Raw genomic sequence first — 24111 nt, forward strand, 5'->3', positions numbered from 1 at the left:
CATGGATACCTATTTACCTGAGAAGTTTCAGCTCTTTACTCTAAATAGTTTAGAAAATGACCCCTAGGTGTCGCGTACCCCCGCAAGAGCAAACTGGGTATGGAGAGATACAAAGACAGGACATCATGAGCTTAGCTCCCCTTTCCCGTAAGATACAACTAGGTAAACTAGGTAAATACACACACAGATGAAATATGCAGAGATGAAAAGAGAAACTATGAAAGGGAAATAATAGAAAAATGTAAAGAACAACCTAAACTATTTTAAAGGTATGTAAATGGTAAACTATTAGGCAAACAAGAAATAGTAAGACTGTGCCAAGGGAATTACAAATATAAAGATATAGAAATGGCTGAAATTATGAACAAACATTTCAAATCAGTATTCACAATTGAAAGTTCACAAAACTGTGAGGAAATACAGAAAGGTACCCCCAATGAAAGAAATAACTGTGACAGAAGGAAATCAGAGACCAAATAAAAAACCTTGATGTCAGAAAATCACACAGTCTGGATGGAATTGCAAATTGGATATTAAAATAATGCATAGATGAGTTGATGGGCAAAATATACAAGATAATTAAATACTCACTCAAAGAGGGAAAGGTAACACAGTACTGGAAAAATGCAAATGTTGTACCAATATATAAAGAAGGGAACAAGGAAAATCCAACTAGAGACTTACAAGCACAATAGCAAAAATATGTGAAAAAGTTATCAAAAGTAGATGGGTAACATCTGGAAGAAAAAAATATACGGAGTCCAAAAGAATTTGGATTTAGACAAGGAAGACCATGTACCACAAACTTGATTTGCTTCTACTCGACACTAATAGAAATAATACAGTTCATCAACCCCCACATCTTCTGTAGGTCTCCACACTAGGCCATGGATCTCTTTGTCAACTTCAACTGTATTTCCCTCAAATTTACGCATAAAGAGAGCTGAAAAACTAGACTACTAACCTACTTCTACTACTTTAAGCTAATGACATAGGAACAGTCCCACACTAATACAACACAGACATGAGTCCAAAGTTTCTTCCTGGAGAAAGGTATGAAAGGGCCCAAGGAGTGTTACCAGCTACTGTGAAAATTGAGGCTACAATTATTATAATTTACTTACCTCCTTCACTACTCACTTTTACATCCTTTCCATTCACTGCTACATGCAACCCCAATAGTTACGCCTCACCCTTCATACTCACATCCATTTACCACCATCATCACTCTGTACATCTCATCACTTTACTTTTACCAACATTTACTTTCAGCTTTCTCCTCTCACACACCCTTCCAAATTCAATCACTAATTGCTTTAGTTTCTAAAAGTATCATCCAGGTAAGCAATATCATAAAGAAAATGTACTGTAACTACACTATAATAAGAGTACTGGCAAAACAAATTAAATCTTAACTTACCCTGACCATTGTATGCACCAGGTGCTCCCATATAGATACTGGAACTGTTCTGGAAGGACAATAAACAGGTACATAAACAGAAAAATATAGATACCAAAAAATGAAAAGTACTGGAAATGGGCAACAGCTCCAAAAGACCATCTTTAAGCTATTCCTTAGGAAATGAATCAGTTACAAAATCAAGAGAAGAAAGACTTGAGAATGTTAATTAAAGGCAACTTTATCACCTGACAGACATATCTGCAGGATTGTGGAAGACATATGGACTGCTGTAAAAAAAAAAAAGGCAATATGATTGCAGTATTCAGGTCCCTACAGGAGGTTAAACTACACTGACAGTAAAGATCTCCTGATTAGGAGGGCTTTAACCTCTTCACTCCGGGGCACATTGCACGTCTAGCAGCATTAGCTGCCCGACGTGCGATGTTGCATCATAATAATCGCATTATAAAAAATAAAGTCAGTGCTCAATTTTTCATTCTTTCACCCGTGAATTTTGATAACCATAGAAAATATGATGAAGCCAGTTTAGAGAGAATGGAGGTTACGTAGGTACGACTACAATAAATATAATCAAGACGCCGACGTCAGCATCATCACATACCCACTTGCTCCTCATGACGCCTACGTAGCCGTCACCGTATGGAAGTGGTTAAGGGGCCATGAGAACAAATTAAGAAAGACTTCATGCTACAGGATGTGATGAAATAGTTTTCCATATACATACATATAAGGGAGGTAGCTAAAAAACAAAGGCATAAAAACCACTCCCACTCATTCCATCCCTAACATACTCCACTCCCCTCCACCCTCTTCCCTCCCTCTCATCTTGGCACCTCCTGGATGACAGATCATCCCTGCATCTTGCCCACTGCCCTGGATCAGAAGCAGTATTGCAAGACACAACACATCCACAGCAAGGCTGCTTCATTAAATCGGCGACCCCCCCCCTCTCCATCCACTCATGCAGAAAAGAAGATGGGGTGAAATCCCTTTGGGCTGCGTCAATTTATTTCTCACACATACTCCCTCAGCCCCCATCCCCCACCCACTCCACCTCATGCATCACAGCATCATTAATACACAACCATTCTCCATTCACCCATATCTTCTGTCTCCTCCCATCATTCCTCAACAGACATTCCCCTCTTTCCCAATGCTCCTTTTACCCCCATCCATCCATCTCATCCTAGATAGCCCCCTCATGTTCACTCCTTTCACCTCTGCCTTCTACACCTCTTTTACTAGTCTTTCTTCACTCATTCTTTCCATTTGTCCAAACAATCCCAATACGCTTTCATCAACCCTATCTCTCAACTCCCTTTCCAATCCCGTTCTTCTCACTTCCTCATTTCTCACTCTAGCCTAGTAACCCCTATCATACTTCTCAGACACCTCATCACAAACACATTCAAACTCCTCTCTTCTTCTCTTATGTTCCATGTTTCTACCCCATACAGTGTTGTCAGCACAATCACTCCTTCACACAAACACACACGTCAGTCGAAGTGACAGAGAAGTTTGAAACTCCAGGAAAAATTCAAGTTTCGTTGATCTCAACAATGAGGGAGTACCTTTGTTGTATTATTAGGGAAGGGAAAAGCTCGTGGTGTACTGGGAAGGTGAAGAAAAAGGAGAAAGGGAAGGATTACTGAGGAAAATGGAAGGAAATGTGGAAGGGGATGAACGGGCCCCAGACATTAGAAGGGGTGTCAACAAAAGGTGTGCAGAACAGACAAGGTAGAACAGGGGAGCAGAGGTGTCAAAAGCAGAAATATAGATACTAGCAACTCAATGGAAAGAGAAGATAACTGCTTTTATGGATTTAATGAGGAAGGAGATGACAACCTCCCACGACTAGTAAATTTTGAGAATCTAAAAAAATGAACGAAGCATGGGAGTTTAGGTTTAACAAATTAACACAAGTTACCCAAAGAGTTGATAAACTGGAAGAACTAAAGTAGAATCAAAACCTAACTAAAGAAATACAAGAATTAAAAGACAGTTAAAAGAAGTAAAAGATGAGAATGAGGAATTAAAGAATAATAATAAAGAGAATAAAGAGTCCACAGCAAAAGAAGCAAGGGATTGGAAAAAAGTCCAAGAGAACAACAATATTATATTTAGAGATATAGTGACATGACAGATGAAAGAAAAAACTAAGGACACAGTTATTAAAGTAATGAGAGAGAAGGAGAATATAGTAAGAGACTTAGCAGACAAAAACAAATGTATAATCATATTAGGGATGGAACAGAAGCATAATCCAAATAGGACTACAAGAGTAAAAGAGAAGGAAAAGGTTAACAAAATATTAGTAGTTCAAGAGGATGAACAAGAAACGGGGAAAGAAATCGAAGAAATATATAGAATAGGGAAATACAATACAGATAAGACCACACCAATTAAGGTTAAATTCAGGTCACAAATGACAGCTGAGAATATCTTAGCAAAAGCATGGAAACTAGCAAACAGTGATCAATATAAACAGGTATGGATAAAAAGAAAAATTAATAAAGAGGAAATAGAGGAAAGAGAGAACGAGAAAACAAAAAGACTAGAAGCTAAGGAATAAAATGAGAAAAGAACAGTCAGACAAGAAGAAATTCTATTGGAGAGTAGTGAATATGAAAGTGAGGAAATGGTTCATAGCAGAGAAAAATGAAAGAAAACAGAAAACATGATGGAAGTAGCAGAAAATTAAAAGTGTCTTACACATATATAGATGGATTAATAACAGGTTTGAATGAACTGAATGATTACCTGAAGGAAAAAGAACTGATAAAATTAAGCGAAAGACCTGTAGATCAGATGTGGGAAATATTTCAAAATACGCTCACTAAGATGATTCATACTTACATTCCTTTTAAGGACAGACATCCCCCAAATCAGGCTCGCCCAAAGTGGCTCGACAAAGAAACTGAAAAAAGTATTGCTAAAAAGAGACAGCATTATAAGAAATATAAGTGCTTGGGAGCATCTAATGACTATGAAAGTTATGTATCAATACAGAGAGATTTAAAAAAGACAATAAAAAAAAAATGAAAACGACAATACGAAATGAATATCGCTGATAAATCCAAAGAGAATCCCAAAGAATTCTATAGTTACATTAGAGATAAAAAGGTTGTTAGGAATCACATTGGTCTACTATTATCTGCTGAAGGTCAACTTGAATATTCAAATGAAGGAATGTGTGATATTTTAAACAATTATTTTAGCTCTGTATTCGTAAACGAAACACCTCAAAGTGAACTCCAAACTGAAACCTGTGGAAAGTCCAGGGTAAACTTACTCACTACGGTAAATATAACAAAAGAAAAAAATAAAAGGTGTATAGATAAACTCAAAGTTAATAAAACACCAGGGCCTGACGGTTGGCATCCAAGAATCTTAAAGGAAATGAAAAATGAGATTGTTGTTCCATTAGAAATTATTTTCAAGAAATCCATCATATCTGGAGATGTCCCAAGAGAATGGAAGCTAGCTAACGTTACTCCCATATTCAAAAAAAGTGACACCCCCTGGGGCTTGGGGGTGTAGTGTAGAATATAGCCCCCGCCACGTCAGCTGCGTGTCATAAGAGGCGACTAATGCCGATCCCCAGGCGGGGCTCTTGTTTCCCCGCACAGGGCTTCCTCTTAAACTTCCTTTTCCACTCCTCTCTTCTCTCCCACTTGCTGTCCCCTCCCTCCGACCTAATTTTCAGCAGCCCCTCTCAGTAGCAGCTTCACAGACATTCACCACATCAACCCCTCATTCATAATCACTTTAAAGAAAGCCCTGTGGCGATGGCTAGTGACGACGGGGGCAGGAGAAGGTGATCTCTGGGAGCCTCTAGTCACAAACTACACATAGGCGATGTGGGCAAGAAAAGTCGCTCTTGTGTTGGGATTGAGGCAACAACACAGTTCAGTAGCTACCCACATGACTGAGCAGCCCTCTTCAGGATCCACTCTGCCCACCCCACATGGGGAGGGGGCTAGAAAAGGTGCCCTAAAAATAGCTCGCCTCCTTTCTACCTGACTGGGGAACCGCCCCCAGTAAGGTCACCCTCATTGCGGTCAAGACAAACCCACAAATAATAACGACCATGGCTTGAACTCGGAACCGGACCAACTCCCTGCAACCCCAGCTTCTTCTGATAATGACTCCAGCTCACCTAAGGACCATTCTTCTGAACACACTCAACAGAAATCACCAGGACACCAGGGTGATAAAATTACTGGTGGTAATCCAAAGAGCAGAGTACTTTTCTGCTCAAATATTGACTTGACTCTTGATTATGAAGAGGTTTATCTCTTAAGCAAGAATTATGGAAGAGTGGAACGAATCAGACTTAAACTTTCAAATGATGGTAGTTCATATGACTGCTACATAGTATTTGATGAAAATAAATCTGCACTTGAAGCATTGAATGGATTAAATAACCACCGTGTGAATGATCCCATGATCAAAGCTCGCCTATTTAATACAGATTCTCCTCTACTTACATTCATTCGTTTTACATTTTTTCAATTTTACGTTTGAACTGACTGTAAAAAAAAATTGTAAAAAAAAAAAAAAAAAAAAAAAAAAATTGAGTGATTTCTTTTAGTTTAGCGCACTCTCTGTAGTTCAAACGATACTTGCACATGACGCTGCGTCCATTGTTTACATTGCACAAACGACAAACTGCACATCCCTTGCCTCATCCTCCTCCTCCCCCTCCTCCTCCACTATCTCAATTTATGTGGCTTGAATTTAATTTATTTGAATTTAATGTCATTATTTTACAATGTTATGTGTATAATTAATGATTTAGGGGTGTTTTATAAGATACGGTAATAGAATTTACGGATGTATAGTACAGTAACAACTTACGTTCATTTTCAACTTACGTTCGGCCGTTCGGAACGGAACTAAAACGTAAGTTGAGGAGCGTCTGTATAGACAACTTGAAAAATGAGAAATATGACTTTACTCCAAAAGAAGAAGAAACAGTTCAAAGCATGCCCCCTAGAAAGTCTCCTGCCATACTTTGATACGTTGCAACATACAAAGAGGACAGGGAGAACTTCTTGAGAGCCTCAGAATGTATTGAAAATAAAATAGGTACTGTCCCTTATGAAAACCTAAAGAAATATGGCAAGAGTATCCATAAAAGCAGGTAATGATACCCAAGCCTAGCTCCTATCAAACTTCAGACCCACCAACCATGGCAACATAAAGCAAATAACACCCCATAAGAGCTTCAATACCTGCAAGGGCATTATTTTCTCTGAAGACCTATATGACTTCTCTGAAGTAGAAATTTTGAAAATGTGCCCTGAGAATGTACATGAAATAAAAAAGCTAAGAGGAAATAATAACTCCATCCTCTTATTCTTTTCTACCACAGTCCTCCCTGATATAAGTCATCAAACACTCAAGATTCAGAGTCAAGAAGTATAAGCAATGCCCAACTCAATGTTACAACTGCTTAGAATATGGTCATATCATCTCAAAATGTAACAATAACAAAAAATGTGACAAATGTTCTGAAGAGCATAGAGAAGACAGTACCTGTACAAACGTTCCATACTGCCTCCATTGTTCTGGTAATCACTCCCCTAGATCTAGCGAATGCTCACGTTTTAAATTTGAACAAGACATCATCGAAATAGCCAATTCTGAACATATCAGTATTGGCAATGCAAAGCGGAAACTAATGGGAGCCAATACAAACCCTAACTCAACCTATGCTGACATAGTCAAGAAAATGAAAATAAAATTAGATAATAACTTGTCAAATCGTAACACTGTCGCACACAAGGATGTTTTAACTGGAATTCCCAAAACCCAGACTCCAATACCTAACACTAGTGCTTCAGCAAACCCTATTAATAGTGTGGATCATGATAATATTTTGCCTGATCCTAATAACCATTCAAAAATTAAAAAGGCTAGCTCACAAAACAACCCACGAACCACCAGTAACCCATCTGCTAAGCAAAAAACTCGGAATATGCCACCTAATAGTAGATCAGTTGATGAAAAAGAAAAGGATCTGAAACTAGAAACAAAATGTAAAATAATAACAATAAAAAATAAACAAACCGACAGGGCTGAAGACTCTGATGGATTCCTATAACCACCCATCAAAAAGAGAGCAAAAAACAAAGAGAACACAACAAACTTTGATTGTGATACCTCCAATACATTTGACTCACTCATGGAAACAGATAATACTACACCTGAAGATACTACTTCCATACCGCTTCCCCAAACTACTGGCAAGATGGAAAATGCGGAAAATGTCTCTCCAGACTGCCAAGGGAAGTCTACCAACTCCCGTGCATCCCCGAAAAATCTTCTTGAGAACCTTCCCCTATCAAGTACTCATGAAAGGCTGAAAGAATCTCAACCTTCCAAGATAAAAAGACTACAGAAAAACTTCAATCCCCAACAAACTACTTCCTCTAAGGGAAGTATGTCTGTCAGAGGGAAAAAATAACCTATTCCAAATTCAAAGATATCCTACAGTGGAACTGCAAAGGAATAAGAGCCAGATCTGAACAGCTAAAGATCATACTACATGATTTTAATCCAGGAATAATTTGTTTACAGGAGACAAAGATTGGCAATAACCCTTATAATCCTGGATTAAACTACTCTATATACCATTCGCCTCCTCCTCCAGGAGATATTGCCCATGGTAGAGCAGCAATATTAATTCATAAATCAATACAACACAGTCTTAAATCTTGCGACATCTCTGCAAGCTGTGGCTATTGAAACTATACTAGATAAAAAGATTACTATATGCTCTCTCTATCTTCCACCTAAATGTGGCTTCACAGAACATGACATACAAGACTTAACTAACCAGCTCCCAAGCCCATTTTTATTACTTGGTGACTTCAACTCTCATAATCCTTTCTGGGGAGGTAGCATATTAAATGCTGAGGGGAAATTAATTGAGAAGTTTATTGACAATAATCCTATCACCCTGTATAATGATGGATCCATGACTTACCATAACACTCACAATAATACAACCAGTGCCATTGATCTAAGTATATGTTCATCCTCCATCCATCTCGATTTTATATGGTCTGTCAATGAGTATCTTAATGGAAGTGACCACTTCCCCATCCATCTCAAGTATGTCAAAAATACCCCAACAGAATGTCCCCCTGATGGAAGGTTCAGGAAGCTGACTGGAATATATATAAAAATAATATAATTTTGGATCAAGATTTTGAAACTTTTGACAATCATATTGAAGCATATAAATTTCTTACTGAAGCAATCTTAAAAAGTGCTGATATTGCTATTCCAAAAACTAAAGGGAAACCCAGTAGACCTACAGTTCCATGGTGGAACAAAACCTGTGGAGTACTGAGAAAGATAACCCGAAAATGTTACCGACAATACAAAAATAGCGGTTCAACACAGACCAAGATTATATATAAATGTGCTCTTGCTAAGCAGCGCAAACACTTCAAGAAATCAAAGCGAGAATCATGGCTTCACTACATAAATGGAATTAACTGTAAAACTCCTTTGAGCGTAGTGTGGAAAAAAGTGCAAAAACTTTGTAGCAAGTTCATTCCCATCACCTCTACCTATGCTTAAAATAAATAACACACTCATTACAGCTCCATATGACGTTGCAGAAAATTTAGGTGAATACTTCTCCAAAATTTCCAGCCCAGAAAATCACTCGCCCGAATCTCAGAAAACTCAAAATGCTCAGATTTCTCAGGATCTCAACTCAAATAGCAGAGAAATCTATAACGTAAAATTCTCCCTACAAGAATTTAAAGAAGCTCTTTCTTCCACAAAAACTACAGCCCCTGGTGAAGACACAATATTATACGAAATGATCAAGAATCTCCCAGAAGATGCTAAGACCTTTCTTTTAAAAATCATCAACAGAACCTGGGAGACAGGTATATTACCTAAAAGCTGGAAAACTGCCATTATAATACCTATCAAATAGCCCAATAAGAATCCTTTTGATCCATCTAGCTACAGGCCCATAGCCTTAACCAGTTGTGTCTGCAAGTTAATTGAAATGATGATAAATACCAGACTTGTTTGGTACTTAGAATCTGAAAACAAACTTTCACCCTACCAGTTTGGTTTCCGTAAGAACAGATCCACGCTGGACCCACTGCTGAGACTATCCAACCAAATCCAACAAGGATTCTCAAAACAGTGTCAAACGATAAGTGTTTTCTTTGATCTCGAGAAAGCCTATGACACAACTTGGAGATTTGGAATTATCCAACAACTAAATAAAATAGGCATCCGAGGTAATATGCCGAGATTCATTAACTCATTTTTATCTGATAGATTATTAAAGGTTAGAGTTGGCAATAGTCTCTCAAAACCATTTATTCAGAAGGAGGGTGTCCCCCAAGGAAGTGTCTTGAGTGTCACTTGTTTTGCTGTGGCAATAAATAATATCTTAGAAGAAATTGTACCATCTGTAAAGAGCTCCCTTTTTGTGGATGACCTGGCAATTTATTGTACAAGCTATGATGCCATTTCAGCCTGCAAGCATTTACAAAATTCAATGCTGTTAGTTGATGGGCTGACTCATGGGGCTTTAAAATCTCAACCATAAAAACCACTGCTGTACGTTTTACTCGACGTAGACGAAGAGAAGTAATTCCAACCTTAAATCTAAATGGAACCATTTTACCATGTGAAGAAGAGGTAAAATTTCTTGGCATGATTTTTGACTCGAAATTGACTTGGACCAGCCATATTGATACCCTGAAGACAAAAGCCAGGAAATCATTGAACATTTTGAAAGTTATATCTAGCTTTAGTTGGGGAGCAGATAAAAGATCACTGCTAATGTTATACAATACTCTTTGCCCATCCAAAATTGATTATGGTTGTCAAATTTATTCCTCTGCTTGCAAAACTAGACTGAAGGAACTTGACACAGTTCATAATATGGGCCTTAGAATATGCTCAGGGGCATTTAGAACATCACCAGTAGAAAGCATTTATGTACCGTATTTTTCGGACCATAAGGCGCGGGAAAAATCCTTAAAATCGGCCAAAATCGGGTGGTGCGCCTTATGTGTGGCTTCAGTGCAAAAAAATGCCTTGGACAGTGACGTACTATTTCGACACGTTTCATAGCTAGCCTGCTGACGGCAACAGTGCATAGGCCTAGCAAAAGTTACAGCCAAGTTATAACCAAGATGCATGTATATTGACAAGAAAATTGCGAAAACTTCGACCATGGGCACAATATAGCAATAGAAAATTAATTATTAATTTTGTAAATTAAAATGTATCAACATAAAATGCAATTTTGTGGGCGGAAATGAAAATAAAAAATACCTTGGTACTTCCGACAATACCTCGCCAGGCACATTTTCTTGAAGGAATGTTATGGAGCGGAGATACATGCATTCCTTCAAGCTGCAAGAACTTTGTATACCCCGATAACTGAGTGGTTGAAAAGCCCGCCAACGTCTCTCACGACGGCGACAACGAGGACGAGCCGGATGACATTTAATTTGCAGGTAATGATTTATTAAACACAGGTTAGGTCAGACGACGTCAGCATCTATCATAACAAACATGGCGCACCATTCGTCCGACACGACTTCGATACTTACGAAATCTGTTTAAGCACCGGTTTTTTTCTGCTTACAAAATTGCATATTACGTTGATACATTATAATTTACAAAATTAATAACTAATTTTCTATTGCTATATTGCGCCCATGGTCGAAACTAAAAATTTACCGTCAGTTGTAATAAATCTTGTGTTTTTAAGTGAATAGAGAATTCCGGGAATAAAACTGCTAATGTTGGTTTTATTCCCCACAATTCCCATAACATGTTTATGTTGTTTTTTAGGGGTATTGGCAGGGCAAACCGTCCATGGAGATGGTCTGATTTCGCTGACCAAAATAAAAAATATATATATAATTTATTTTTGTAATTTTGCTAAATCCCAACCGATTTTTCTCATTCAACAACGAAAATGTTCAGTTCTGAATGCACTCACATATGCATGATTATCCGATGACGAGACCAGGTGCGGCTTATGGTCAGGTGCGCCTTATGTAAGGACAGGGAATAGCAAATTACGGGTGCGCCTTATGGTCCAAAAAATACGGTAGATTCTGGTGAACTGCCACTTGACCTTCGTAGAGAGGAGCTAGGACTAAGACTTTTATTTAAGATCAAGACAGACCGTAAAAACCCTGCCTTTGATATTATCAAAAATGTAAATGGTGATGATTTTAAAGGTTCTAGATCTCCAAAACCCCTTCAAGTCAGAATGAATGAACAAGTAGAAGATATATCTATTAAGACCCAGAACGTTTTTCAAGTGGGCCATCCACATATTCCCCCTTGGATTACCCCTGAAATATCAAAATGCTCTATAGAGGTAACCAAAAGGAACACTCCCATTGAGCAGGTGAAGTCTATATTTTTAGAACATGATAAAATACATGAAGAACACACAAAGATTTATAATGATGGATCCAAATCAAATAATGGAGTTGGATATGCTGTCATCCATGATGACACATCATACTTATCTAAACTTCCTGATTCGGCCTCCATATTTCCCGCAGAAATAACAGCAATTAATCATGCTTTAAAAGTAATACATGAAAGCAAAGGAGATGCATTTGTAATTTATTGTGACTCAAAGTGTGTATTGGACAGTATTAGCTGTTTTAATAGCTTTCACCCTTTAAGGGGACCGGCCGGTCAAGAATAAATGAAAATTGGGAAAAAATAAAAAAAACTGGGAAATTTTTTCTACATCTGCGTATGGCAATCGAGTCTGTATGCAGAATATTTCATCAAAATTCGCTTTATTTTCATAGTTATGGCAAATAAACCCCCTCCCCCCAACTCGACCCCATCTCGGCCCTATGATACATACTGGTCAGTACAATATATTATTGCAATAAATAAAAATAATTTGTAATGATTGAGTGCTATTGGTAGTGACTTCTGGCAACTCTGTCTCTGTACCAGAGGTTATATACAGACCCCAGCATGGGTAGATGCCTCAGCAAGCGATAAACAATAGACAGAGATTGAGTGATACGCTCCACTGCAAGCCACCATCACTCATCCTTTTGTCATTTGACAAGCTGTTATACTATTTTTGAGATGCCACGTCCTCGCAAGCAAACCAAACACCTTCAGGAAGCTAGGATGAGGCAAGAATTACAAAGTAAGCAAGCAGAAGATAAATGTAATAAGACAAGAGCCAGTGCGCTGCCATCCACAAGCACAATCTCCCATCCCAGATATCCCTCCTCTACCACGCCTCCCACGCCTTCCTCCTCCACCACGCGTCCCGTTTCTCCCTCCTCCACCTCTCCAACCTTCTCCACCACTCCAGCTGTTTCTAAAGAAGGTGACACAGCACAGAAATCTCGACGTATAAATATTGAATGTTTCTGCAGATGAGGAAGAGGGCCCTGATAGTGACAACGAATGCATCATTATCAGCAAACAAAGACTACGTGAAATTACTTCACACATCATATGCGAGGTGTGTGGGGAAAGATGCAGCACAAAGATGACAGCAGATGGTTTCGACACCAAGATAACTTTACGTTGTGAAGGATGTAAGGAAGAGGAGACGTTTGAGCCAGCCATATGTTCAATGACTGAGGGAAAGAAGAAACCATTTTATAAGACAAATGTATGCCTTGTATACTTCTTCATCATGGAAGATATTGGATATGCTGGAATAAAAAGATTGCAAGGCATATATGGCATGCCAATTATGGGTAATGCAAAATACTACAGACATCTGCAAGATACTATGAATTGAAGCAGAAGGAGATCTACACAGCCATTCAGAAGTATTATGAAGAACATATGAAGTATGTGCTGGATGAAGATGGTTTCATGAACATTGACATCTCATATGATGGCTCCTGGATGAAGAGAGGACATAAATCCAATATTGGTATGGGAGTCATCATTGAAGTTTGCACCAGGTTTGTGGTCGACTACGAGGTGCTGAATAAATTCTGCGAGATGTGTTCCATCAAGAGAAGTCAGCTGGAGAAGAAGATGATAACAGAAGAGGATTTTAAGGTGTGGAGGACTCTGCACGACGAAGACTGCAGCATAAATTTTGAAGGAACGTCAGGAGGAATGGAACAAGAAGGAGCTACAAGAATGTTTGCACGGTCTGAGTCTCTAGGATTCCGATACGTCAATTTTGTTGGAGATGGGGATTCCAGCGCCTATAATGCAGTTTCTGCACTGAACAATGACCGTGGCCCCTACGAAAACATCAAGGTCAACAAATTAGAATGTATCAATCATGTACAGAAGAGGATGGGGACAAGACTGAGGAAGCTGCATGATGAGGAACAAGTGGAGACTGTGACGAAGTTTGCTGGGGCATCAAGACTGCAGTTTGTGTGCCAAGCAACAATTCTGGATCACAATTTTGGGTATCAGCAGGCAAGTTTATTGAAAGCCCTGAAATTAGGCTCTGCATCCCTTGACCACTCCCTAACGATGCAGGAAGATCAAAGACAGTTGATGAGTCTGAGGAAGAAGAAACCCAAAACTGTGAAAAAAACAAAGAAAAGTGTAAAAGAATATGCTCCTGGAACATTCAACTGAAAACCTGGCAACAATGAGTAGTGTTGGCAACTACGACACCCTAATATAATAACCTGCCTAAAATGCAGGTGGGAACCAGGAGCCAGAAGACAGAAGATTATATGACTGGACATCAACATATATGACTGAATATGAATAAATTTTATTCTAAATATTATCAACATTCAATCCTAAAAAACTAAATAAGGAGATGCCATGATATCCCTTATTTATATTAGTATGTAGGGGTTCAAAGTTAGTGAAAACTTTGACGGCCCGTATCTCATAACCTAAGTTTTATACCTTCAAACTTCTACTCCTCCATAACAACTTAATAAATTTCAATGAAAATTCACACACAATATGTCTAAATCTGCCTGATTGATGAAATAGAACATTTTTTTTTAATATCTGAAAGGGTTCATTTTTGCAAAAAAAAAATTCCCTATTTGTAGGGGGACGGGGTGGGAAAAAATATAAAAATTAAAATTCCACAAACTAATTACTTTAACTAAAATTTCTCTCTATTAGTCTAAAGGTCTGGATGAGGTCCTTCCACCATATTAATTTCATTCATGTAGAGCAATTATTATAGGAGTAGCCATTTCAAAATATTCAATTTTTTTGAAAGGGTGGGGGGCAAAACATGAAAGGGTTGTAGATTAGTTTTTTTGGGTTAGGAAAGATGTATATAGTGTCCCTAACTCCTGGCGTAAATTTCTGTGCAATAACCCAATTAATAAAGATTTTCATCTTTTGACCAGCCGGTCCCCTTAATACAAAAAGCTCAGGAGTGGCTATTTCATATTTCCTGCCGACACAGAGGTTCATTTCTGCTGGGTTCCATCAGACGTGGGAATCCACGGTAATGAACTAGCTGACAAGGAAGCAAAGGAAGCTGCACAATGTAACAACATACCAAATACCAAGATACCACATTCTGACATGAAAATAATAATAAAATCCCATATTTTAAACAAATGGCAAGAGCAATGGTCTTCCCTGTTATGCATGAATGGTCGAGTGGTGGCATGCATAAAAGTACCCCGTGTGCTAGGGTATAAAAATATGTACGTAGGTTTCTACATTTAATCAAGTACTTCCGTACACATAGGCTTGGACACATAAAGGGAGCCCTGTCTATATCAATCAGCAAATATTGTACTGCACTAATATCACAATGTAAATAGTTCACGCCCACAGGCCTGACAGGGTCAATCACCACGATGTCTCTGCTCCAACTGCCTGGTGGCAGGAACTATGCCGTGAAGTCATGGCGTCAGCGTGGCAAAGGTAATAGATGATATGTACAACAGCATCCTAGCCTGAATTGTCCTAGCTAGGTCATCTATCATACATAGTCCATATGCTCCGTTACACATGGGATTAAGGCTCCTATCCTGACATGTGTTTACAATGTATGTGTGTCGTATGCCTATTGTCTATCATGATCGCGCCATACGCGTTGGGATATCAGATACCCAGACCTGGACACATGTGCCACATTCCCCAGTTTTAGCTAATAAAAAGAAATATAAACATATTAGAAATTCCATAAATCCATGGGTTTCTGATTTTAACTTGAACCGCAAAAAGCAGGTTATTTTAACCATATTAAGGATTGGACACACCCGACTAACCCATAAATTCATCCTGGATAGCAGCAGTGCACCTGAGTGTGCTCATTGTGGCACTTTGATGTTAGTTGAGCACATTCTAGTGCACTGCCCAAAGTTTTTAAATATAAAGACGAAGTACAATCTTCACTCAAAATCTCTCGAAGAGATTTTGGGTGAAGAAGCTGATATTGATAAACTTTTTGGATTTTTAAAAGAAACAAATATTTTCAATGAAATTTAGATCTCTATCAAAACAATTGTATTTATTTCTAATTTTTATCTATTTATTTTTTAACCAAATTTAATGATTTATATTTGACCAAATTTCAATCTTTTACCCACTCACCAATCAGTCATGACGGCGCTGAATGACCTCGGTCCCAGTGCCTGGCCACTGGCCTAAATATCATACCATACCATACCAAAAAAGGTGACAAAAAGAAACCAAATTACTATAGGCCTATAAGTTTGACTTCAATTGTAGGAAAAATAATGGAAACTATCATCAGAGATGCTATCGAACATCATTTAGAAAGTAACAGTTTGATAAATGATAGCCAGCATGGTTTCAGAAGGAAATGTTCTTGTGTGACTAACTTACTCGAATTCTACAACACAGTTATCTCGAATTATGACAAAAGAAACAATATAGATTTAATATATCTAGACTTTGCAAAAGCTTTTGATACCGTCCCCCATGAAAGACTACTTACTAAATTAGCTTCATACAGAATAAGTGGTAGCCTATTAAGTTGGACTAGTACAGACGCTCCTCAACTTACGTTTTAGTTACGTTCCGAAAGGCAGAACGTATGTTGAAAATGAACGTAAGTTGTTACTATACTATACATCCGTAAATTCTATTACCGTATCTTACAAAACACCCCTAAATCATTAATTATACACATAACATTGTAAAATAATAACATTAATTTCAAATAAATTAAATTCAAGCAACATAAACTGAGATGGTGGAGGAGGAGGAGGAGGCAAGGCACTTTCAGTCTGTCGTTTGTGCAATGTAAACAATGGATGCAGCGTCATGCGTAAGTATCGTTTGAACTACGGAGAGCGCGCTAAACTAAAAAATTCGCTCTTTTTTTTTTACAATTTTTTCTTAGTCAGTTCAAACGTAAAATCGAAAAAACGTAAAACAACTGAATGTAAGTAGAGGAGCGTCTCTAATTGGTTAAATGATTGAAAACAGAGAGTTTTTTTAAATGGAAAACTTCTAGTTGGAGAAATGTTACAAGTGAAGTTCCTCAGAGTTCCATTCCTGGGCCACTCTATTCATACATACATATACATATACCAAGGCTTTTTTCCCCTTACAAGGGAGGTAGCCAAAAAGAAAAAGGCATAAAATCATTCCCACCCATTCCATCCCTGAATACAATCCACACCCCTCCACCCTCCCTTTTATCTTAGCACCTCCTGGATGACGGGTCATCCCTGCACCTTGTCTATTGCCCTGGGTCAGATGCAGTGTCGCAAGACACAGCACATCCACAGCAAGGCCGTTTCATTAACCCCTTCCATACGGTGCCGCACACGTAGGCGTCATGGGGAGCGAGTGTATTCGCGAGGCTGCCATATCGGCGTCTTGATTATATTTATTGTAGTCGCCCCTGTGTTTTTACATTCTCTCAAATGTGCCCTGAATCCCATTCTCTGTGGTATTCAAAATTTGCGGGTGAAAGAGAGAACGATCGATATAAGCGGTGACTATATTTTATGATGCGAGTATTATTACGACACGTCGTACGGCTGGCATTAGCTGCTGCCACTGAGATCTAAGTCCATGACGCCTACGTGTGCGGCACCGTATGGAAGGGGTTAAATAAGCGACCCCCCCTCTCTGTCTCCCCATGCATAAAAGGAGATGGGGAGAAATCCCTTCAGGCTGCATCAAATTATGCTCACACATACTACCTCACCCCCCATCCCCCCGCCCATTCCACCTCATGCATCACAACATCATCCATATACAACCATTCTCCATTCACCCCTGTCTTCTCTCCTCTCCTGTCCTTCCTCAACAGACATTCCCCTCTTCCCCAAAGCCCCCTTCACCCCATCCATCCACCTCATCCTAGGACGTCCCCTCATGTTCACTCCCTCCACATCTGCCTTCCATCCCTCTTTTACTAGTCTTTCTTCACTCATTCTTTCCATGTGTCCAAACCATCCTAATACTCTTTCATCAACCCTATCTCCCAGCTCCCTTTCCACCCCTGTTCTCCTCCTCACCTCCTCATTTCTCACTCTATCTAGCCTAGTAACCCCCATCATACTTCTCAGACACCTCATCTCAAACACATTCAAACTCCTTCTCTCTTCCTCTCTTATGTTCCATGTTTCTGCCCCATACAGTGCTGTTAGCACAATCACTCTTTCATGCAATCTCCTCTTAGCATCCATTCCCAAATGTCTATTCCTCATTACACTTTTTAATCCACCAAGGCATTTACTCGCTTCTCTCAATCTGCATTCTACCTCCATATCCACTGCACCTTTTCCTGCCACATTTGCACCCAAGTATCTAAAACTATTCACTTCTTCCAGTCGCTCTCCCTTAATGCTCACTTCCAGTGTACTGCCACTTTCACCCCTTGAACATCTCATCACCTTACTTTTACCCACATTTATCTTCAGCTTTCTTCTATCACATACTCTCCCAAACTCGGTCACCAACTTCCTCAATCCCTCCTCCGATCCTGCCACAAGTGCAGTGTCATCCGCAAACAACAGCTGGCTCACCTCCCACTTTTCTCCATTTTCTTTAACCATCTCCAATCCCTCACCCACTACCCTTCCATTTACCTCTCGCACTACCCCATCCATGTACAAGCTGAACAGCCAGGGCGACATAATGCATCCCTGATGAAGGCCCACCTTTACCTCGAACCACTCACTCTCTCCATTTCTAATCCTGACACAAGCTCTACTACTCTCATAAAAACTCTTGACACCTCCTAGAACCTTTCCTCCTATCCTGTATATCCGCAAAACCTCCCACAGTGCCTTTCTGTCTACCCTGTCATAAGCCTTTTCCAGATCCATAAAAGTCTAAAAATCATCCTTCCCCTTTCCTATAGCTTTCTCGCATATCTGTCTTACCACAAAGATCTGATCTACACAACCTCTACCCATCCTAAACCCACACTGTTCCTCACCAATTACTCCCTCTGTTTCTCTCCTAATCCTCTCAATCAAGATCCTCCCATAAGCCTTCCCTACAACACTTAACAAGCTAATCCCTCTGAAACTACTTCACTCACACTTGTCCCCTTTTCCCCTGTAAAGTGGAACTATACAGGCACTCTTCCAGTCCCCCGGCACTCTACCCTCTCTCCAACAATCATTAAATAACCTCACCAGCCAGTCCATTACTGTACCTCCTTTTTTTTAGACATTCTGCATGGCATCCATCCAGGCCTTACCTGCTTTCATCATCTTAACAACTGCCTTCACTTCATCCTTCCTTTTTTCTCCTCCATTTTCCTCACTCATCACGGTCATTTTCTTAGCATTTCCCACTGCAGCTATCTTTCCCTCCCTATCCTCCTTCACATTTAGCAACTCCCTAAAATATTCTGCCCATCTTCCCCTTACTGCCTTCTCTTCCATTATCATCTCTCCATCTGCACCTTTTACCTTTTCTTCTCTACTTGATTCGCCGCCTCTTCCTCTCTTAATTTCTTTCCAAAACATCTTTTTCTTACTTTCAAAATTTTCTGTCATACTCCTACCCCATTTCACATCTGCTCTCCTCTTTGCCTCCTTTACCTTTTGCTTTACTTCTCTTTTCTTTTCTTTGTACCTCTCATATGACTCCCTCGTCCTATTTTGTAACCAATCTGTGAAAGCTCGCTTCTTCTCTTCTACAACCTTCTTTGTTTCCTCATCCCACTATTCACTACCCTTCCTTCTATTACCTCCTGTCCTTGTTCCACACACCATCTTTGCACATTTTGTGACTCCCTCCTTGAACCATCCCCATTCCTCCTCCACTCCTAGCTCTATTCTATCCTTCACTCCCTCACACTCCTCCTTCAGCTTCTTGTACTCCTTTTCCTTTTCCTTTAAAGAGTTCACTCTAAGCACCTCCCTACCTTTTGTCCTTTTCCTCTTTCTCCATCTATCCTCCACTCTCAACTTACCTTCCACCTACAAATGATCTGATATTCCCCCACTCTCTCCCCTTAGCACATGTACATCCTCAACTCTTCCTATCATACTCCTATCTACCACTAAATAATTCATTAGCACTCTATCTACCACCCTTCCATCCACCACCCTCTCCCATGTGTATTTATGCTTGACTTTCTTCCGAAACACTGTATTTGCTATCATCAACTCTCTAGACTTCTATTCATAGTACAGGTTGGCATTCAAAAATCCGGCAACCATAAATCCGGAACCTTCAGAAATCCGGGACAGATTTCGGGAGGTCATTTTCATATTTCCCGTGTTGGTGCGCCACTGTTTTCTGGAACTGCCGCTTACGCCGGAATCAGCTGTTGGTTGTTTCCACCTGCTAACAAGTAATCCTGCTAATTTTTCTCACTATTCTCCTCATAATAGCATTTATTTGTTGTTGTATAGCTCCAATAGGGAATCAACAAAGAAGAAAGGTGGCATAAAACGCAAACATCATGCGTTATCGATTGCAGAGAAAGTGGAAATATTAAAGAAAAATTAGTAACAATGTGTCTGTGTGAATCATTTGTGAAACTTACGACATTGGTTCCTCCACTGTATACATTAAAAAACAGAAAGAAAAACTGAAGCTGTTCCTGTTGCCGATGATGTTGTCACTGTCAGTAATGATGAAGATGATCTTGACAGCCCATCTACTATTTAGCTTCTTTTCTCAAGAAATACAGGGTACAGTACAGAGTATTTTATTTAGTTTAATTAAAATTCTTAGGAGGATCAGTTTTATTTAGTTGAATCAAAATTGAATTAAAATTATGTGTAAAAAGCCCATCTGCTATTTAGCTTCTTTCCTAAGAAGTACAGTACGGAGTATTTTATTTAGTTTAATTAAGATTCTTCGAAGGATCAGTTTTATATGTTTTATTAAAATTGAATTAAATTTCTGTATATCTATCTTTACTGTATTTTATTTAGTTCGTGAATAATACAATTTCATTTGTTTTTCACTTAGTGTTTATTTTTTCCCTTAAAGGACTGCACAAGTGGTAATTTTCTTTAAATATATACGGGATACACCATACAAAATTATAAACTTAAAAAATCCGGCATTTTAAAAAATCCGGCAGTCCTCAGGTCCCGAGGTTGCCAGATTTTTTAATGTCAACCTGTATATATAAATGATATAGACCATGGACTAAAATCTACTGTTTCCAAATTTCCTGATGATACAAAACTGTGCTGAATGGCAAATGGTCACTTAAACCAATTAGATATTCAAGAAGATTTAGATAAATTACAGCAATGGTCTGTAAAGTGGCTAATGAAATTTAACACAAGTAAATGCAAGGTAGTGCACATAGGTAAAAATAACAGTAGGTACGATTACAAGTTATTTGGAAATTCGTTAACAAAAGTGAATAGTCAAACAGATCCCTGCATCATTATCAGTAACGATCTCAAATCATCCAAGCAGTGTATTACAGCCTCTGAAAAAGCAAACAAGATTCTAGGACTGATTGCATGATCTTTTGACTTCAAAAGTCCATCACTCATTAACAAGCTATATAAATCATTAGTTCGTCCACATTTGGAATATGCTGTTTCTGTATGGTCACCAAATCTCATTAAAGACATTGACAGATTGGAAAAAGTACAATGGTGAGCCACAAAACTGACTCCAAATATCAAAAATAAATCATACGAAAATCGATTAAAACATATGAGTCTGTTTTCCCTAAAAAAGCGTAGACTCAAGAGGTGACTTGATACAGGTCTTTAAAATTCTTAAGGGAATTGACAAAATCAAAAGTGACAAAATTTTCACACTGAATGAGAATGAGACAAAAAAAAAAATTGTATCAAACTGTCTGGAAATAGATTCAATTTGGAAGTGGGTAGAAACAAATTTGCCAACCATGTAGTTAATGAATGGAATAAACTTCCTGCAGAGGCAGTGCAATGTAGTTCAGTTCAAAGCTTTAGGAATCATTTAGATAAACACCTATACAAGATGCTGTAATGATTATCATTTATTTTATATTATTTGTTTTTGCTTTATCATTTGTCTAATTGATTCTCATTTATTATTAGTTACCGGTATATGTCAATTTATCATTATTTACTATTTACCTGTTTGTTTATTATTTAACTATATCTATGCATTTATTTATTTTATTTGTTATGTGTCTTGCGACACTGCTTCTGACCCAGGGCGGTGGGCAAGGTGCAGGGATGACCTGTCATCCAGGAGGTGCTCAGATGAGAGGGAGGGTGGGAGGGGTGTGGAGTGTATTTAGGGATGAAATGGGTGGGAGTGTTTTTATGCCTTTCCCTTTTTGGCTACCTCCCTTGAAAGGGGGAAAAAGCCTTGGTATATGTATGTATGTTATTTACATTAATATAGTTTTTATTTATTCATTTATTATCATGATTTTTTTTTTTTTTTGCATCTAACTTAGATTTGGACCAAAAGGTCTTCTGTCGGTATGCTCCGCCTTTGTAATCCTTTGTAAAATTGAAAGGTCCACTACCACCCAACAGTGTAGGACATGGTGCATATAATTAATGGATTAGAAACAGAGAGCTAAAACAAGGGGGTGGAGTTATGTTCCTAAGGATATAAATGTGAGGAATGTCACATATGGAAAGAATAGAGATGATTATGATGGAAGTGGAGGACAGGGATGGGAAGAGCAGGAAGTTTGTAGTAAATTATGTGCCTCCTACAACGGCTTCATGGGAAGAGAGAGAACACAAAGATATGTTAGAAGACAAAAGGATAACACTAAATAAGATAGTGGAAGATGGAGGAAGAATAGATATAATGGGTGACTTTAATTGTAAAGAAATCTGCTGGGAAGTGATGACAGTCAAGGGTGGAGACGGCCTATGGGGAAATGTACTACTTGATATGGTTATAGAACATACAATGATGCAATGGATACAAGAGAATACTAGGTATAGAAATGAGGAAGAGCCATCGCAACTGGACCTAACAATCACATCAGAACTCGAAATAGTGGACAAGATTGAATATCAGACACCAATAAGTAAAAGTGGCCACATATTGGTTGAACTGGAACTGAATGAGGAAAAACACATGGAAAAAAAATGAACAATATAGAAAGGGAAGATTGATGTATGGAAAAACAAATTTTGATAAAATAAGGGAATTCTTTCAAAAAGCAGACTGGGAAAGGATACACAAAGAGGAAACAACAGTAGAAGATAAATGGAATATTTTGACAAAAATTTATAAAGGTATGGAAAAGTATGTTCCAAGACAAAAACAAGAAAAAAAGATATGTAAAGTGTTGGTACAACAAAAGATGTAGGGAGTTAGAAGACAAAAGGGATAAACCTTGGATAAAATGGAAAAATACAAAAGACCTGAAAAATGGATATGTACTCTTTATAGAAATGAATATGTACATGTGTGCAGAGAAGAAAAGAGAAAATACAAAAAAATGTCATAAAAAATGTAAAAATCAACCAAAACTATTTTACAGATTTGTAAACAACAAACTGAAAAATAAACAAGAATTAGAGAAACTACAACGAGGAGTTGAATACATAGAGGAAATAGAAATAGCAGAAATTATGAACAAGCATCTTAAATTGGTGTTTATGAGGGAGAACATAAAACCTAGAGATATCGAGTGGGAGGAGAAAGTCCCCCTATGAAAGAGATAGAAGTATCAAGGAATGAAATAATGAATCACTTGAGTAATCTCGATGTCAGAAAATTGCATGGTTCAGGTGAAATGGCAAACTGGATTTTGAGAGAATGCAGAAATGAACTAACAGACAAAACACATAGTCTAATAAGCAGTTCACTGAAAGAAGGAAAAGTTCTAGAAGATTGGAAAAGAGCAAATATAGTGCCAAAATATAAAGGGAGAAACAAGGAAGACCCTACTAACTATAGACCGGTCTCTCTTACAAGTACATTAGCTAAAATTTCTGAAAGAATGATCAAAATTAGATGGGTAAGGCATTTGGAAAAAAAGTACTAAATCCAAGGCAATTTGAATTTAGACAAGGACGATCATGCATCACAAATGTTTCTATTCAAGGCAAATAGATGTAATACAAGAAAGAGATGGATGGGCTGATTGTGCATTTCTTGATCCTGAAAAAAGTTTTTGATAAGGTGTCACATAAGAAATTGATAAAGAAATTAGAAACTGCAGAGGAATACAGGGCAAACTGCTGAAGTGGATGGAAGACTTCTTGCATGAAAGAAAAATGAGAGTGGTGATAAGAGACAAACACTCTAATTGGGATGAACTGATTAGTGGAGTTCCACAAGGAACA

General features: G+C 38.4%; 1 protein-coding gene across 2 annotated transcripts in view; it reads right to left on the minus strand.

Annotated features, from left to right (window-relative positions):
* LOC143028637 (integrin alpha-IIb-like) overlaps positions 1-24111 on the minus strand; it is a 641228-nt gene that overhangs the window by 417044 nt on the left and 200073 nt on the right. For both annotated transcript variants that reach the window (XM_076191051.1, XM_076191050.1), the window contains exon 7: positions 1421-1469. In XM_076191051.1, the coding sequence (XP_076047166.1) occupies positions 1421-1469 (49 nt within the window). The remainder of the gene's footprint in view (positions 1-1420; positions 1470-24111) is intronic.

Source organism: Oratosquilla oratoria, chromosome 9 (assembly GCF_046742065.1).
Source record: "Oratosquilla oratoria isolate Oo_2021 chromosome 9, ASM4674206v1, whole genome shotgun sequence".
NCBI classification, from domain to species: domain Eukaryota; kingdom Metazoa; phylum Arthropoda; class Malacostraca; order Stomatopoda; family Squillidae; genus Oratosquilla; species Oratosquilla oratoria.